Below are 18,526 nucleotides of genomic sequence, written 5' to 3' on the forward strand. Positions count from 1 at the left end.
CAATCAACAAAGAATCTTTCTACTCAAAAATCTCACTTGTAAGCTTGTATTTTGTGTTGGCAAAAGTCTCTTGTCTTCTTGTGCTTTGGGGTGTTTATAGAAGGTGAGAAATGGCTTCAAAAGGCTCTCCAACGGTCAAATATTAAATGCTGTCAAAACTAGCCGTTGGCCTGTCGGACGTCCGAACCACCTGTCGGACGTCCGAACCCTGCGTCCGACCGTCGTCAGAGAGTCATCAAATCTTTGCGAAATTTCTCAGACGTCCGATGCGATCGATGTGCGTCCGATGCGTGCGTCCGTTGATGTTCTTCATCCTTTCGGACGTCCGATAGCTTCCTTTCGGACGTCCCACATGAGTGCCCTGTTTTTGCTTCTTCTTTTACGCCACAAGAATCTGTTCTAACAAATTACTCACATAAAAACATTAGACCAAATCTACATTTTGGTTTGATAATCATCAAAACCAAAGATTGATCGACCAAGGTCAACAATCTCCCCCTTTTTGATGATGACAAACAAAATGAAGATTTCTTTTATCAAATAAGTTCAAATAAAGCTCCCCCTTAGAAAGTGCCAACATACAAAGAAATTTCAATAAATCCTACTCCCCCTTTTGGCATCAATCAAAAAAAAAAAACAAACTCCCCCTTTATTTTTTAAATCAAGACCATATTGAATATCAAAATTTTCAAATGTACTTACAACCATATAGCACTACTTGGATCAAATCTTCATGATGTACCTAAATATGAGAAATTTCATTTGGTACCATTTCTTTATAGGGTCCTTGGGAGTTAATACGACATGATCTAGCAATCCACATGAATTTCATGCCTTTTCTCATATTTTTCTTTACATAGCAATCATTTTGCATATGTCCAAATTTGCAACAAAAGTTACACATGATATAAGTATTTTGCACATAGGTGGATTTAATGCAACTAATTTTCTTATTTCTTATCATAGCAAACTTATTTGTGCCTTGAAAAGATTTGCTTTCTTTTGTTTGAGAAAACTTTTATTTTTCATTTTGGAGAAACTCGTTCAAGTCATTAATTCTTTTCTTTAACACATTTTGTTCCTCCAACATTTTTTCATAAAACTTTGTTTTCTCTTCTAACTTCCTTTTCAAATTATTTTTGCAATCAAAAACACTTTTTTGATTTTTTAAATCATCATTTTCCATTCTCAAACATTTGTTTTCTTGAAACAGTTTGGAGTTTTCTTCCAACAAATCATTTATTTTTGTTTTCAAATCTTTATTTTTAGCATAAGATTTTCTCAAACTTTTATGCATTTTAATCATAAGAATTTTCACATCATCATCTTCATTATCTTCATCACAAGAAGAGTGATAAGAACTTACCTCATCTTCTCCAACGGCCATTAGTGCCATTTGGGCCAACTCTTCTTTTTCTCTTTTTGAATTGCATTCATCCCATGTAAATTTGCAATCTCCTCTTGAACATCTCTTGTTGAAGATTTTCTTGAAACTTTTGATGTGAGGAGTTATATCATTGTCCACTTTCATGATTTCATTACCCATGAAGGATGGGTTATCCCCCACTTGAGATGCTTTAAAAGCTATGCCTCTCTTATACATTCTTGCATTTTCTTCCTCTTGCACTTTGAATTTCAACTTTAATTCATAAGAGGTTAGGGTATCCACAAGAGATTCAATGGACATAGAATTTAAATCCTTTGCCTCTCTATAGCATTTATTTTGTTTTCCCATTCTTTTGGTAAGGCATTCAAAATCTTTCTATTTTTCTCACCCAAAGAATATTCTTTTCCAAGCAATTTAAGATCTTCAATAATGTCACAAAATCTACTACACATCTTATCAACATTTTCAAGAGTATGCATTTTGAAAAATTTATATTGAGAAACAAGCAAAGATTTCTTTTGTTCTTTAATATCTTGGTTACCTTCATGAAATACACACAATTTATCCCAAATATCTTTAGCTGATTTACAACCTTTAATCCTACTAGATTCATTTACATCTAATGCATTGTACAATATACACATGGCCTTGGAATTCAAAGAAAGGTATCTCTTGTCTTTTTCATTCAATTCTTGTCTAGTCTTTAATCTACTCAAATTGGTGGTGGAGTCAACTATTCTAGCTTCATAAGGACCATCTTCTACTACATACCATAATTCAATATAAACGGATTGTAAGAAAATCATCATTCTTTGTTTCCACATGCTAAAATGAGAACCATTAAACATAGGTGGTCTATCAATAGATTGCCCTTCTAAAAAAGAAACTTTTATGGTTGCCATGATCTTTACTCTAAGCGGTTAAACTTGATCAAAAGAGACCAAGCTCTGATACCAATTGTAATACCCGGTGCAACCCAATGAGTACAAACAATTTCACAATGATGCACAAAGATATATCAAATTTAAGCACAATAAAGAAAACTTAATTAAAGAGAAAAGATAAGAAATGCAAACCAAATATCAATCCAATAGCCTCTTCAATTGATGGCGATGCTAACCAAGATGTACAAGTGAAGGTTCACTCCTTCCTCACCCCAAATACTCTTTGGTTGAGCCAAAGAGTTTTACAACAATTCTAGTTAACCCTCAACAACCTACACTTGAAAGATCACTCACCCAATTAAGAACTATTTTATACAAATGAGGCAACCTTCACCAAGGTTTTACCACTCCAAGTGATAAGTTCACCTTCACCAAGGTTTTCACTTGAGCAACCTCACAACCCAACTTTCCCAACCCCTTATACAATCAACAAAGAATCTTTCTACTCAAAAATCTCACTTGTAAGCTTGTATTTTGTGTTGGCAAAAGTCTCTTGTCTTCTTGTGCTTTGGGGTGTTTATAGAAGGTGAGAAATGGCTTCAAAAGACTCTCCAACGGTCAAATATTAAATGCTGTCAAAACTAGCCGTTGGCCTGTCGGACGTCCGAACCACCTGTCGGACGTCCGAACCCTGCGTCCAAACCACCTGTCGGACGTCCGAACCACCTGTCGGACGTCCGAACCCTGCGTCCGACCGTCGTCAGAGAGTCATCAAATCTTTGCGAAATTTCTCGGACGTCCGATGCGATCGATGTGCATCCGATGCGTGCGTCCGTTGATGTTCTTCATCCTTTCGGACGTCCGATAGCTTCCTTTCGGACGTCCCACATGAGTGCCCTGTTTTTGCTTCTTATTTTACGCCACAAGAATCTGTTCTAACAAATTACTCACATAAAAACATTAGCCCAAATCTACATTTTGGTTTGATAATCATCAAAACCAAGGATTGATCGACCAAGGTCAACAAAAGGAGTTAGGGCATAACTTTCTTTAATTTTTCAAATGAGCTTGTTTGGAGCAAAATTTTTGGGGATATTTGTATCTCGTGCATCACTAAACATCCCCAAACCACCTTGAGGTAACAAATCTTTACCTAACTTTGTCATTCGAATGTTGCCATGATTGAATATTTTCTATTTATAGCAATTTTGAATTTCATTAATATGTGATGTTTGGTGTATTTATTTGAGCTTATTGATGATTATAGTAATTGTTAGTGATAAATAAATCTCGAAGTTTGAGTTTACTGTATTCATTTGGTGAATTTTAACTATTTTTATGCTTAATTTGATTTGGTGACAAAGTTTCATATTAAATGGCTAATGTAGCATTTTAATTAGCTTGTAGGAGTTTATAATATTCATTTGAGTAGTCTAGATTACTTGATGAATGAAAATGTGCTTGGTTGGATGATTTCTTGAATGCTTAGGTAATTGTAGAAAGTGTGGTGAATTGAAAATTGACCTTTAATGGACGAATTCATGAATGCAATTATGATCTTTGCAGTTCAATGATTTTTAGCATTTCATGAATTCTAAAAAAGGTCACTTCTATTGTGGTCTGGTGTGTTTGCCTCCATTTTGAGATTGCTTTTGTTCTTGGGGGAAATTGATCATTGATGTCAAAATGCTTGAATGAAACTCATTTTGTTCATGATTCTTAGCATATTTGTGAAATTAGCTTAACTTTAGTTTGATTAGTGATGCAAATACTTGTTATGTGAAGTTAACTAAATTCATGTTTTTTTATCCTTGAACATTGTGTTGGTTCCACATGATCGATCCCTTTACTTTTTTTATCTTGATTTCCATGTTTACTTCTTGATGGTTGCAAGTTTTTACTCTTAAGAAGTTATTTTATTTTGATTTTGCCATTTAAAGTGGTGCATTAATTGAACTCTCATTTCGTTGTCAAATAAGGTTGAAAATTCATCACACGGCCATGGATTTGGATAGCACTAGTCATAAGAGGAGCATTATATCTTACTCTTTAATTATTTTTCTTTTCTCACATTGAGGACAATGTGAAGTTTAAATTTAGGGGAGGGGATTAAATGGCTTGTTATTTTATGTCATGTGATGATATTTTGTGGATTTAAATGCGTTAGAAATGTTGGAATTGTGCTTGAAAAAATTGTCATGTGAAAAATTTTCTTGAAATTGGGTTTGTTGGTAGCGAGTTTCGTCCAATTACAAGGGGAAACTCTGCCCAAACATTTTCAAATTCTTTTCAAAATTTCACTATGACCCAAAATTTGTTCCAATTTTATTTTTAAAAAAAAGCCAATTTGTTCCAATCTTAAGTACTGTGCTTCTTGCATTTGTTGGGACTTTATATGTATTTTGAAAATTTTGGCTCTCATTTGACTTGGAAATAGTTAGTATGCTATTAGGACTTTTGCATTTTAGTAAGTATATCTTGTAAAGTGGGGAGAATTTTGCCTATAATTTTGCATGCTTAATGAGATTTCTCCTATTTATTTAATTTTACAAGTGATTGATCTAGTCAATAAAAGTTATACTCTTCCTTTGATTATTCTTATATACTACTAAGAGGGAATGCCTATTTATTGTCTTTTACTTAAAAAAAGAGAAAAAGAGAAGGAAAAAAAGAGAGAGAAAAAGAAAAAAAAAAGGATAAGAAGTTTTTGTTTTATTCCAATGATATTTGTATCGAACAACCAGAGATTGGCATTTACAAATGTTGGCATTCATGTAAAAAGGTATTTGAATTAAGAGTATGCATAGCAATTTAAATAAGTGAAATATTGAGTAACCGGGGTTCTTCACTTAAAAGTGCCGATCTTCGGGTCAAAAGGCAGTTTTACTAGTTGAGTAACAATTAGTATGAATAAGTCCATCTTAGTTGTGAAATTTGAGGAAAAGATGATTGTAGGAGGAGAATAGCTATGAATTGACTATGTGATTTTCTTGCTTGTGAAATTAGGTTGGAGTGAGAGACTAAATTTAACTCATTGAGATTAGGGTATAATTATCTTTCTTTTACTTAATATTATGAGTATTCAATGTAAATTGAACAATTATATAATGATTGTTTGACGAGTTATGAGGAATTGAATTCGAAAAAGTGTATATATTGTTTTATCTCTTGAATCATTGTAGTTGATTATGTGTAGATTGTTTGAAGATATGTAACGAATCAAGTATGGGGGAGTTGATAAGTGACTATTTGGTGCTATATTTGAATGATATTTTATATTATTTTTAATCGCTTTTCAATATTATAAGAAGAAAATGGTCAATTTTGCTAGAATTGGTTTTAAATGCAATCCAATGCTTAAATGAGATATCCCTTTTATTTGAATATTTTTGGTTGTCTTTGTAGGAGTTGGAAATGGACTTTATTTTGGACAAAAAATAATCTCACAATATGACGATTGAAGTCTTAAAGTTTGCAAGGATGATAAGTTTCAAAAGTAGTTTGAGTCTCTAGAAGAAGAAAACGAAAAAACTTGTCAAATATGGAAGTCAACTCGAATCCCTCCAAAAAATCCGGCCAGTTTTAGGAGAGATTGCTTGGAGGGATTCAAAGCAAAGAATTTTGGTGAGACAGGGAACAAATCCCTCCAAAGAATCCGGCCGAAAGTTGGAGGGATTGTTTGAAGGGATTCTGGTCAACAATAACGGCTTCCACTTGTGCAACTTGTTTTCATCTCCATTTGTAAAAGAGATATTCTAGCAATAATTATTGATTTCATTTCTTCCATAATGATGTGATATAACTCGGAGCCAAAATTATTGACTTATTTGGAGTTATGTACACATTGAAGATGCAAGTAACGGACTTGAAGATTTCTCTATAAATAGGAGGTCGTGTCTTCATTTTAGAGAGCTTAGAGAGAGGGACAAGAAACACTATAAAAATGTAGTTTCTTAACTCTTTAGTTTAGGTAGTGTAGGATAGTTTAATTTTAGCTAGTTCATCCTTTCTTGTATGTTAGTTAGATGAAGATGAAGTTGGAGGATGAAGAAGGCAAACAGAGAGCTCATGTGACAAGGGTTACTCTACCTTCCTAACTCTTTATCTTTTGTAATTGATTCTAAATTTAGTTAATATACAAGTTTTGGATTTTATGTTTATTATGTGTTTCTAAAGTTTATACCTTAGGTTTTGGTTGAACTTTCTATGATTATATTGTGTTAACTTCTTGGCTATTTAATGCTATTATTTTGAACAAGTTATTTAGCACTTTTACTTCTTAAATCATGATTAACTTGGTATCATTAATTGTGATTATCTAAAGGTGTTGTTTTTTCAATGAAAATTGAGATTTAACATTAGTTCAAGAAGTGTTAAATCTAAGGAGTACACTCACGAGAGTAGAGGTGCACCTTTGTAGTTTTAGTGATTCATTTCATATAATTTCATAGAGGTATTGAACTTGTAGCTAATTTCATAACCACGAGAGTAGGTATGAATTAGTTATAAGTATAATTGATTCACTACGAGAGTATGTTTCACATGTATAAAAAAATTATGCCATAACTAGCCAAAATAGGAGTACTCAATGATCCAAGAAGTTGGAGGATGAAGTTAGATGAAGATGAAGATGGAGGATGAAGAAGGCAAACAGAGAGCTCATATGACAAGGGTTACTTTACCTTCCTAACTCTTTATCTTTTGTAATTGATTCTAAATTTAGTTAATATACAAGTTTTGGATTTTATGTTTATTATGTGTTTCTAAAGTTTATACCTTAGGTTTTGGTTGAACTTTCTATGATTATATTGTGTTAATTTCTTGGCTATTTAATGCTATTGTTTTGAACAAGTTATTTAGCACTTTTGCTTCTTAAATCATGATTAACTTGGTATCATTAATTGTGATTATCTAAAGATGTTGTTTCTTCAATGAAAATTGAGATTTAACACTAGTTCAAGAAGTGCTAAACCTAAGGAGTACACTCACGAGAGTAGAGGTGCACCTTTGTAGTTTTAGTAATTCATTTCATATAATTTCATAGAGGTATTGAACTTGTAGCTAATTTCATAACCACGAGAGTATGTATGAATTAGTTATAAGTATAATTGATTCACTACGAGAGTATGTTTCACATGTATAAGAAAATTACGCCATAACTAACCAAGATAGTAGTACTGAATGATCCAAGAATTGCACTTGCATGAGTAGTTAGGAAAATCATGACTTAAGGAGTTTTCATTTGTTATTTTCTTTCAATAGGCTTATTTTTGATCACCGTTGTCAAGCACAAATTACTATCATGTGCCTCATTGTCTCTTTGCCTTTTTCTTGCCTATTCTAATAAAATAAAATATGTAGAAGAAGAATTTAGAGTAAAAGGGCTTCTAACCTATGCCTAATCAGAGAAACTCTCTTGTAGATATAGCACCAGAGGCTATTTATAGTTAGGTTAGGGATCCTTGCTGGCAAATATTAAATTCCTAAAATTTTCTTCTATCAGATAATGCTATATCTGATAACGGTATATGTATATATATGTGTGTATATATATCCTGTATTCATTTGTTCGTGTGATAATTGAGTGCAAAGTATTTCATTGTTAGCCAACTTCGTATTTCAACTTGGTAACAAGAGCACTATATACCATGGCTGAAGATATGTCCAAGTCATCTTGATACAAACGTCGTCGCCAATCTTGTGACGAAACCCATAAGAGACAAGCACAGGATCGATAAGCGGTATCAAGCTTGGGAGCGGAGACCTCAACCCGTTAATCACATGATTAACAAACTTTGGTATGAAAGGTAGTAGACGCTACAACCTAGTGTGATTCTAGATAGATAAGTCGTGAACACTTAAAGAAAGCTCTAAATTGTTCAAGAAGCCCTGGAGTAAACCAAGAAAACTCTCAAATCTGATGTATTAATTGAATGATTAAAACATGACCCTAGATAGCCTATTTATAGCCTTACAAGTAAGAAACCTAATGCTAAATGGAAAAGGCTAAAACATGACAAGGCTCCCTACATTTTAGGAAACCTAGAATCGGCTCTCAAGGCTTGCAAGTTGGCCGAATTATTCCCTAATTTGAAATGACTAAACATGACTCCAAAGCAACTAAATAAACGACTAAACATTTCTATGGGTCCGAGGGCAAGTGCTCGGCTAGGTGTAGGTGTCAATTGTGATCCTTCTTTATTTGGACAACATGAACAATCTTCAAACCTTCATGCTCGAATCCCTCAATAGCTTTGGGGATACTTTCTTGGCCGTGCATCTCTCGGACAAGCCCTTGAAACTCCTCTCGCATCTTCTTAGATCGCGCTCATGTCATGGGTCTTAGAGGAACTCGAACCTTAGCCAATGGGCTTTCTCGATTCGTATCATCCCCTCTTCTTGAAAAAGATTTGTCCTCAAATCAACTTCATCGTTTGCAACAAAAGGAGAAAGGTCAGAGACGTTGAATGCAGCACTCACATTGGACTCACTAGGAAGATCTAGCTTGTACGCATTGTCATTGATACGCTTAATGACTTGAAATGGTCCATCCCCTCATGGGAGTAGTTTATTGTGCCTTTGGATACGGAACCTCTCCTTGCGGAGGTGCAACCACACCCAATTACCAGACTCAAACACTACGCGTTGGCGTCCCTTGTTAACCCGTTGAACGACTTGATCCATCTTTCGCTCAATGTTTAAGCGGACCTGCTTATGCAATTTCTTCACAAAATCTGCCCGCTTAGCACCATCTAAGTTAACATGCTCAGATGAAGATAAAGGTGATAAGTCTAGTGGTGTTAAATGGTTAAAACCATAGACTATCTCAAATGGTGAAAAACGAGTAGAACCATGCACAGTGCGGTTGTATGCAAACTCAACATGAGATAAGCATTCTTCCCACGTTTGAATATTTTTCCTAATGATGGCACGTAAGAGTATAGACAATGTGCAATTAACGACCTCAGTTTGGCCATCAGTTTGTGGGTGACTAGGAGTAGAAAATAGCAATTTAGTACCCAATTTTTTTCATAAAATTTTTCAAAAGTAACTCAAAATTTTTACATCCCTATCAGAGACAATTGTCCTAAGCATGCCATGCAATCTAATGATTTCTTTGAAAAACAAGTCAGCAATGTGAGATACATCATCTGTTTTGTGACATGGAATAAAATGTGTCATTTTCGAAAATTTATCAACAACAACATAGATGCTATCATTACCTCTCTTTGACCTACGTAATCTTAAAACAAAATTCATGGAAATATTGGTCCAAGGTTCCTTAGGTATAGGTAGCAGGCTATAGAGACCATAAGATTGAAGTTTAGACTTAGTTTTGTGGCAAGTGATGCACTTAGCCACCATTCGTTCCACATCTCGCTTCATCCTTGGCCAATGGAAGTGTTCTTGAAGGATAGCTAAGGTTTTAGCCACGCCAAAATATCCCATCAAGCCACCTCCGTATGCTTCCCTAACAAGTAAAGAACGAAAGAACGGCTAGGTATACACAGTCGATTGAAATAGAAGAGAAATCCATCAAGGATGTAGAATTTACCTTGAGTTGCTGAACCACAAAAAGCATAAATACCTGAGAAATCTAGATCATTGGAGTATAACTCTTTAACTAACTCAAACCCTAATAACTTTGCATCAAGTTGAGTGAGCAAAGAGTGACGGCGTGACAATGCATAAGCAACAACATTAGTTTTCCCAACTTTATATTTAATCACATAAGGGAACGTTTCAATAAATGCAATCCACCTAACATGACGCTTATTTAACTTGTGTTGTGACTTAATGTGCTTAAGCGATTCATGGTCAGTGTGTATAACAAATTCCCTTGATCTCAAGTAGTGCTGCCAGGTCTCTAAAGCACGAATTAAAGAGTACAACTCTTTATCATAAGTAGAATAATTCAAGACTGCCCCATTGAGTTTTTCACTAAAATATGCAATTGGTTTACCCTCTTGCATTAAGATAGCTACAATACCCACCCCAGATGCATCACATTCAATCTCAAATATCTTGTCAAAACACGGTAATGCAAGTAGAGATACGTGTGTGAGTTGGTATTTAAGTATTTGAAATGCACGTTCTTGAGTATCACCCCACACAAATTTCTCATTTTTCTTAATTACAACAGTTAAAAGTGCAGCAATGGTACTAAAGTTTTTGACAAACCGTCTATAAAAGCTTGCGAGACCATGAAAGCTGCGTACTTCTCCCACCGTGCTTGGAGTCGGCCACTCTCGAATGGCCTTGACTTTGTCCTCGTCCACCTTGATTCCCTGTTCACTCACAACAAAGCCTAGGAAGACAAGTTGATTAGTACAAAAGGAGCACTTATTAAGATTGGCGTATAGTTTTTCCCTTCAAAGCACATCAAGGACAAGTTTGACATGCTCAACCTATTCATCTACACTCCTACTATAAATCAAAATGTCATCAAAATATACAACCACAAATTTCCCTAGAAATAGACGAAATACATGGTTCATCAACCTCATGAATGTACTAGGTGCATTAGTTAGACCAAATGGTATAACTAACTACTCGTACAAGCCATGTTTGGTTTTAAAGACTGTTTTCCATTGGTCTCCATCCTTCATCCTAATTTGATGATGGCCACTTTTTTAAGTCAATTTTTGTAAAAATAACAGCACCATATAACTCATCTAGCATGTCATCAAGTCTAGGAATAGGATGATGATATTTTACCACTATTGTGTTTACAGCCCTACAGTCGGTGCACATTTATCAACTTCCATCTTTTTAGGCACCAAGATGACCGGAACTACGCATGGACTTAACCTTTCCAGCGCCCATCCTTTTGTTAAGAGTTCATCGATTTGGCATTGTAGCTCTTTTGTTTCATCTGGTCTCATTTTGTAAGCTGGTTTGTTAGGAAGTGAAGCGCCTGGAACCAAATCGATCTGATGTTCAATTCCCCTAATTGGTGATAGTCCACTTGGAATCTCATTGGGGAAGACATCATCATATTCCTGCAAGAGAGAGACAATACTTGATGGTAAAGTATTAGTAAAGTCACTTGTAATAACCATCACCTCTTTGCACAAAAGTACAAAGACAGGTGTATTAATACTTAAAACTTTCCTCACTATATTAGTTTTTATCAGTAGATTTTGCCTCCTCTCTTTTCTTTCCTCTTTGGCCGGCTCACTATATGCCTTTTTCCTCTCAATTTTCTCAGCCTTTTCACCTTCTTTTGAACTCTTGGCCTTTTGTTTCTTTTTCTTCTCACTCTCTAGCTCACTTTCTTTTATCGAACTCTCTTGATCCTCACGAACTAGGCTAGGAGTTAGTGGTACAAGAACAATTCTTTTGTCGCCTTGTTTGAAAGAGCACTTTTTGGTAATGCCATCAAAGGTAATTCCTTTGTCGAATTGCCATAGTCTTTCCAACAATACGTGACATGCTTGTATCGGGACCACGTCGCAAAGTACCACGTCCTTATACTTTTCAATTCGGAAAGGTATTTGGACTTGTTTGGTTACTCGAACATCCCCACTATAGTTCAACCATTGCAAACAATACGGTGTCGGATGTCGTAGAGTTGGAAGTGCTAGTTTCTCCACCATTAGTGCACTCGCGACATAAGCGCAACTTCCTCCATCTATGATTAAGCTACACACTTTGCCTTTGATGTAGCATCGGGTCTGAAGATATTCTGTGATGCCTCCACTTCTCCCTAAGGCGAACCAAAGGGTATCCGCGGGACGCCTGCCCAGCTCTCGCCAGGACTCAAGCAAACACCATTCAAGCTTATAGCGGTGCTAGAAATCAACATCCAGAAAAGATAAATACAATTAATACGGAAGCGTTTAAGCTTAATGAAATATAACAATCATCCAATCCTTACATTGGGTTTCCATAATACAACCCAAAATATACAATATCTCAAAAGTCTAGACAAAAGAGTTGGAACCTTATTACATGAGTACACAAAAGAGAAATTCCTCCGAATCTCACTTCAAGCACAAATCCTGTTAAGGAAAACAAATCTACAGGGTGAGTAAAACGCTCGTGAGGCCAAGAACACACATACAGGCATGTAGTTCAAGTAACATCCCCAAATTAATCAATTTACAATAATAACCATTCAATAAACCATTCATGTGAGTAAATCCTGTTTTGTTTTTTGTTTTTTAATTAAAAGTGTTTCAAGATTTCAAGGTTTTCCATTATCTCACTATATAACAAAAGAAATTCTTGACTCTAAGTTTGAGTGATATATCCGCCATGTACACCAGAGCATTCTACACAAACCTACTATGATAGGTGGCCACCCATTGAGGTTTATTTCTCTTTTGAAACTTTATATGCTCTACCTAACTCTTTGAAATGTAATCCTATTTCATTTAAACCATTCATATGCAGAAAAATCAAAAGTCAAGTTTGATTTATCTTCTAACTTTAAGTTTGGGACATTGTTAAACTGGTACAAATTCGAAGGTGCAAAGTGGAGTTAATCATTTCCTAGAACCCTGTTAAATGTATTTCATTTTTTTTAGGTAAATGTGTTTCAAGTTTTCAAGATTTTCTATTATTACACTATACTGCAAAAGAAATTAGGAATGACGACGGGGCGGGGATGAGGCGAGGGAATCCTCCCCCACCCCATGCCTCGCTACCCACTAATCCCCCTTGCCCCATCCCCGCCCTACCTCGCTTCCCCCAGGGAGGGCATCTGTGGGGCTAATAAAAATTTGTCATACAATTTCATTATAGTCAAATTTGAACAGAGGATCAAATACTTAAATGCCAACACATCATCAAATTATTATCCATTGTAATTTTATAATTGTAACCGATAAAAATAATCAAACAAAAGTTATTTGAATACAATCCAACATGATGAAATAAATACAATTAAAGTAGTCAAGTTTTCACTTTTGACACAAATACAATCCCTAAATTATTGTGTTAAGTGTAATTAGAAATTTAGTATAAATGTATTAGTAAATTTGATATAACTAATTAATAATTTCTATTAGTAGACATATATAATTATTAGTATTCGATAATATCAATTATATGACAAATACTAATATACATTATATAACACTTATAATTAATAATATCATTATTGTGAGTTTGTAACTAATTAAATTAAGGATTAATCTTTCCTACACTGACAGTGTATACACTATCAACGTTGGATGAATGACAACTATGCAAAATTTTTAAATTAAATATCATATATATAATTATATACATATACATATATATATATATACATAACTTTTTGAACAGGTGTGGGGCGGGGGTATACTCCCTCCCCGCCCATCCCATTTTTTAATGCGGGAAAAAATTCCCTCCTGCCTCGTTAGCCTATGGGCACCCGTTCCAATTGCTATCACTAAAAGAAATTCTTGACTATGAACTTTGAATGATACATCTATTGAGTATATCGCACCATTCTACTCAAACCTATTGTGATAGATGGCCACCCATTGATGTTTAATTTTCTCTTAAAACTTTTTATGCTCTACCTAACTTTTAGAAATGTAATCCTATTTCATTGAAACCATTTATATGCAGAAAAGTCAAAACTCAACATTGATTTATCGGCTAAGTATATGTTGGAACCTTGTTAAAGGGGTACAAGTTTGAAAATGCAAAGTGAAGTTAATCCTTTTACAGAACCTTATTAAATTGTTTCGTGTTTTTTAGGTAAATGTGTTTCATGTTATCAAGGTTTTCCATTATCCCACTATATATCAAAAGAAATTCTTGGCTACGAACTTTGAATGATATATCTGCTTGGTACACCACACCATTCTACACAAACCTATTGTGATATTAAAACTTTTTGTGCTATACCTAACACTTTGAAATGTAATACTATTTCATTTAAACCATTTATATGTAGAAACATCAAAAGTCAAGATTGATTTAATTGTTCTACTATAACCATTTGTAACTGCTACTTCCTCCATCCTATAAATATTGTCATTGAACAAATTATGTTTACTATCTAGCTATTTGTTTCTTCCTTCTTTGTTTTTCAGCTTGCCTTTCAACATACAAAATGGCAAAAGGTTCAGCTTTAGCATCCATCCAAATTTCCCTTGTGCTATTACTAGCAATCTTTGTTTGTTCAGAAGCTGATCTTCTTGACCCTTACTACTGCTGCCGTGGAAAGGAGACCAAGATTACTGTGTACCTTCAATTGTTTACAGGCGGACCAAAAACCACCAGTGTTGCAGTTGCCGGCGCCCCTGGTAGGCCCAGAACTCTCTCCGAATTTGGAACCATTTTTGTTAATGATGCTAACATGACAGAAGGCATCAGCTACAGATCTCCAACTATTGGTCGAGCCCAAGGCCTTTATATAGTTTCAGCCCGTAATGGATCCAGCTCACAGGGCTTATTTTCCCTCCTTTTCTCCAACTCACAATACAACGGTAGCACATTGGAATTCCAAGGACCAGGATTTAACTTACAAACAGGTGGTCCGACGAGTGAAATTCCAGTAATTGGTGGCACCAAAAAGTTTAGGCTTGCTCGGGGATATGGACTTTTTAAGATAGTTCGACAAAATCTGTCACTGAATAATACGGTTATAATGGGCAACATTACCGTAGTGTCCAATAATAAGTTTGAATAATAAAGGAAAAACCAATAATAAAGAAAGCCAATTACAGGCCATATACGTACTTGGCAGTCTATGTTTCACATGTACTTCTTGTTCACTCGACTATCTTAATAAGAAATCCATCTAGGAGGATGGGAAAAAATAACTAATAAAAGAAAAATAATAAATTAGAAAACCAAGTATAGATTTTTATCTTTATTGCGGACTTATATGTACTTGGTGATCAATGTATGACTTTTCTTCATGCACTTTTTGTTTCGTCAATATGTTCATCTTAATAAAAACACTATCGGTGTTCTTCAATTGCACTTGGCTTCGCATTACATAAGCTTGTGAATGTGTTAAAATAAGATATTTGCATTTACTAATAGAGATGTGTATTGAAACTTAGATAAAATCTACTCCTAATTGTGGAATTTGCTTGAACTGATGGTGTACGTTGATTATTGCTTTTTACATATGCAAAATCCCCACTATAATGTTTTTGGAAAATTTTTTAACTATCTCCCCTGAAGTTTTTTATTATTACAACTACGTCCTCTAGGGTCTTAAAAATTTATGCTCACACTCCTTGATATTTTGAAAAGACTACAACAGTCTTCACAAAAACTTAAAATACTAAGTGACAATCACGTTGGAAAAAGGAAAAGGGAAACCCTTCTAATTAAGCTAATGCCTCCCTATCCTAAAAGTTCCAACCCCATCTAATGTAGCACGTTATATTTCATTCCCAGTTGTGGTGAATGGATTTTTTCTGAGTTCTGTGAAGAGCTAACCAGCAAGTAGCAATGCATTTGTTAAAAGAGATCTCTTCACAAATTAATTAGAAAAAAGAAAGTAAAGTCCAAGCACCAAAAAATCGTTCGAATTTTAAAGAACTACTCAGAAATTTTTAGATAGTAGGTAATGGTGATATTTGACTTCCTTTAGCATCTAATTTGTTTTAGAAATCAAATAAGGACATTACTTGTTATGTCGTGTTTAATTTGCATTGAAAAGAATTCAGCCTGAAACTGACACACTAAACTTTTGTATTATTTCGTGTTGTGTCATGACCTGCTTAATAACAGGTTAACCCAATCCACTTATTCATGTAACCCATTAGTTTTGCTATCGAAAAGGTTTTCAATGACAAAATGCACCATAAATATTTCAACAACAAATTAATCCAATATTGAAATACAGTAATACATAATGAAAAATAGAACTTAAAGAGTTTTCAAAGTTTTTAAAGATATGATACACAAGGAAGTCTCCTTAGTATGAAACAAGTCTCAAGTTTTAGAATTTTCAACAAAAACAAAGTCTAATACTACCATATATAATTAGACATTGAACTTATGAGTTCTTAAAACTTTTAATTTAAATCTTCAAGCAAAACAAGCAAGCCTGGCCATGAAACCATCCTTATTATAAGCATTCATTTTTTCTCTTTTTTTTTTCAATTCTATAAAGGAAAAAAGGAAATTATTTTCAAAACAAGGAAGAAAAAAAAAAAGAAAACCAACAACAAGCATGGTGGTTTAGTAAAGTTCAGCTATTATTCAATTACTTTGTTACCTGCGGCTTTGTCCAACTCAACCCATTTAAATTCCTTTCATTGACAGATCAGTCCAACAATGACCTACTTATACTCTTATTATTTTCAGGTCGCATTTGAGTTGTATTACTCCATTGTGTTAGAAATTGTCATCTCAATCTACATGTAAAAACAAGAGATCGTGTATTGCAACTTCAATACATCAAATTCACAGAATTTTTTTTCCATCTACTACTTATCCAGTTGTTGAGCAATCTGGAATCCCTATAAATATTACAATCTGATGAACCCAAATTAGCAATAAATTCATAAGAAATCGATTAAGAGGTAAAAGAAATTCCTCTCGTATTGACAAAGGCTGCGGCTATAGTAGTTTTCTCAGTACAAAAAATACCACGACTCGAGGCTATCACTGATGCATATATATGAAACTATAGACTCCTACACAATAAGCCCTATACGGCTTTTTATCTAATATGCTAGTAATATACCCAAGATAGCTACTGACTCCTAATACCAGTAATAAAGGGAATAATCCCATACAACTCCAACACAAATTGACCAACTAACTATGACATGTAGACAACTAATAAATAAACATTAAAGATTGGTTGAAATTTCGTACAATGCCTCCTCTAAACCAAACTCTTCAAGGTTGAACATACCCAACTTCTCCTTCAACTGCTATAAAAGTAGTTTTTAATGTCAACTTCAATCTTCTTATCTTGAACCAACTCAAGTTTGAAGTGATATTTAATATCAATGTGTTTGCTGCGCCCATAGAAAAGAGGAATCTTGGACAACTCAATGGTCGATTTACTGTCACAATAAATTTTCGTAGGATCAACCTGGTTGTGTTATACAACACCAAGAATGTGACACAACCACAAATTTTGAGTTGCACTATTAGCTACTGCAATATACTCCGCCTCTGTAGTAGACAAAACTATCACCTACTACTTCTTCAAATACCAAGATAACACCCATGAACCAATAACAAATGCATAATCTGAAATGCTCTTCCTTTCAACTGTATCACCTGCTAAATCACTATCTATGTAGCCAAATAACTCAATTGGGTCATTTCTTGAATAAATATACCTACGGGTCCGTTTGGTTCATGGGATGACATAAGATTGAATTAATCATCATGTGTCATCCCATGTTTGGTTGCATTTTATACATGGAATGATACATCCTACCTAACCGAATTAATTCCCTATTCATGGGATAAAATAATCCCATGCGAGAGATGGAATTAGTCATCCCGGTATGACTAACAGATAGGATGATAAAATTTTAGACTAATTGATCCTTACAAAAAATACAAATTTATACTCTTATAATTATATAATCCTACTCTCACATGATAATATCATATGAATGGGCTAATTTGCCCCTACTAGTTAATTTTAAATTTTGAAACCAAGAGATAGATCTACATTTGATATGAAAACATCGAAGTCCAGTTCAATCGTCTTCATTGTCAAAAAGTCGAAATACAGAAGTGCAACTCTGCTGTCGAAAGTTGAAACAGAGCCCTGACTAGTCAATGGTATTTTGGTCATATCTCAGTCTATAGAGCTTCAAATTAGATGATTCTTAAGGCATTGAAAATCTAACTCAAATGGATACAACTTTCATGTTTTGCACAAGAGCTAGTTCGGCTTCCATCTGTAAGAAAATAGCAGTTGAAGTGGTGCCAAGTGTGTAGAAGTGAAAACGCGACTACATGAATACGTGACTTGAAGTTGCGTATTCCCTAGTCGCGTATTCCTGAATTTCAGCTGCAACTTGTGTTTTATTCACACAAGCTTTTTGACCCATTTTCCTGGAAGAATATCAGTGGAAACAGCCCAAGACAGCTGCAAATGAAGCTTTACAACTCATTTCTAACTTGTTTATGGGCTCAAGACATGGTTTAAAATTTTGTCTCTTGCAAGAAGTTCCTCTATATATAGAAGCCTTTGGAGGATATTTTAATAATTTTGGAAGGCTAAAGAAACTCGCTAAAAATGTAGTTTTCACTAGAATTTTCTTAGTTCATTAGTTAGAGTAGTATAGTATAGTTAGTGTTGTTTATCCTTCTTGTATTT

At 34.5% G+C, this 18,526-nt stretch overlaps 2 protein-coding genes across 2 annotated transcripts; one reads left to right on the forward strand and one right to left on the reverse strand.

The window, feature by feature from the left end:
- Window positions 1–8,826: 8,826 nt before the first annotated feature.
- On the reverse strand, window positions 8,827–11,870 carry LOC140015961 (uncharacterized). Its single transcript, XM_072068798.1, has 3 exons — window positions 11,013–11,870; window positions 10,453–10,559; window positions 8,827–9,190 (listed from the first exon to the last, which is right to left on the reverse strand). The coding sequence occupies exons 1-3, from the start codon at window positions 11,868–11,870 to the stop codon at window positions 8,827–8,829; spliced, it is 1,329 nt and encodes a 442-aa protein (XP_071924899.1).
- A 2,453-nt stretch (window positions 11,871–14,323) lies between these two features.
- On the forward strand, window positions 14,324–14,902 carry LOC113714134 (dirigent protein 2-like). The gene has a single exon (XM_027237930.1). The coding sequence runs from the start codon at window positions 14,324–14,326 to the stop codon at window positions 14,900–14,902; it is 579 nt and encodes a 192-aa protein (XP_027093731.1).
- The last annotated feature ends 3,624 nt before the right edge of the window (window positions 14,903–18,526 follow it).

Source organism: Coffea arabica, chromosome 10c (genome assembly GCF_036785885.1).
Source record: "Coffea arabica cultivar ET-39 chromosome 10c, Coffea Arabica ET-39 HiFi, whole genome shotgun sequence".
NCBI classification, from domain to species: domain Eukaryota; kingdom Viridiplantae; phylum Streptophyta; class Magnoliopsida; order Gentianales; family Rubiaceae; genus Coffea; species Coffea arabica.

Coding starts and splice junctions, on each gene's coding strand:
- LOC113714134 (XM_027237930.1), top strand. CDS start 14,324: ATGGCAAAAGGTTCAGCTTTAGCATCCATCCAAATTTCCCTTGTGCTA.
- LOC140015961 (XM_072068798.1), bottom strand. CDS start 11,870: ATGGTGGAGAAACTAGCACTTCCAACTCTACGACATCCGACACCGTAT. Junction 10,560..11,012: donor TTGATAAATGTGCACCGACT/GTAGGGCTGTAA, acceptor GTGAGTGAACAG/GGAATCAAGGTGGACGAGGA. Junction 9,191..10,452: donor CTCGCAAGCTTTTATAGACG/GTTTGTCAAAAA, acceptor TGCCATCATTAG/GAAAAATATTCAAACGTGGG.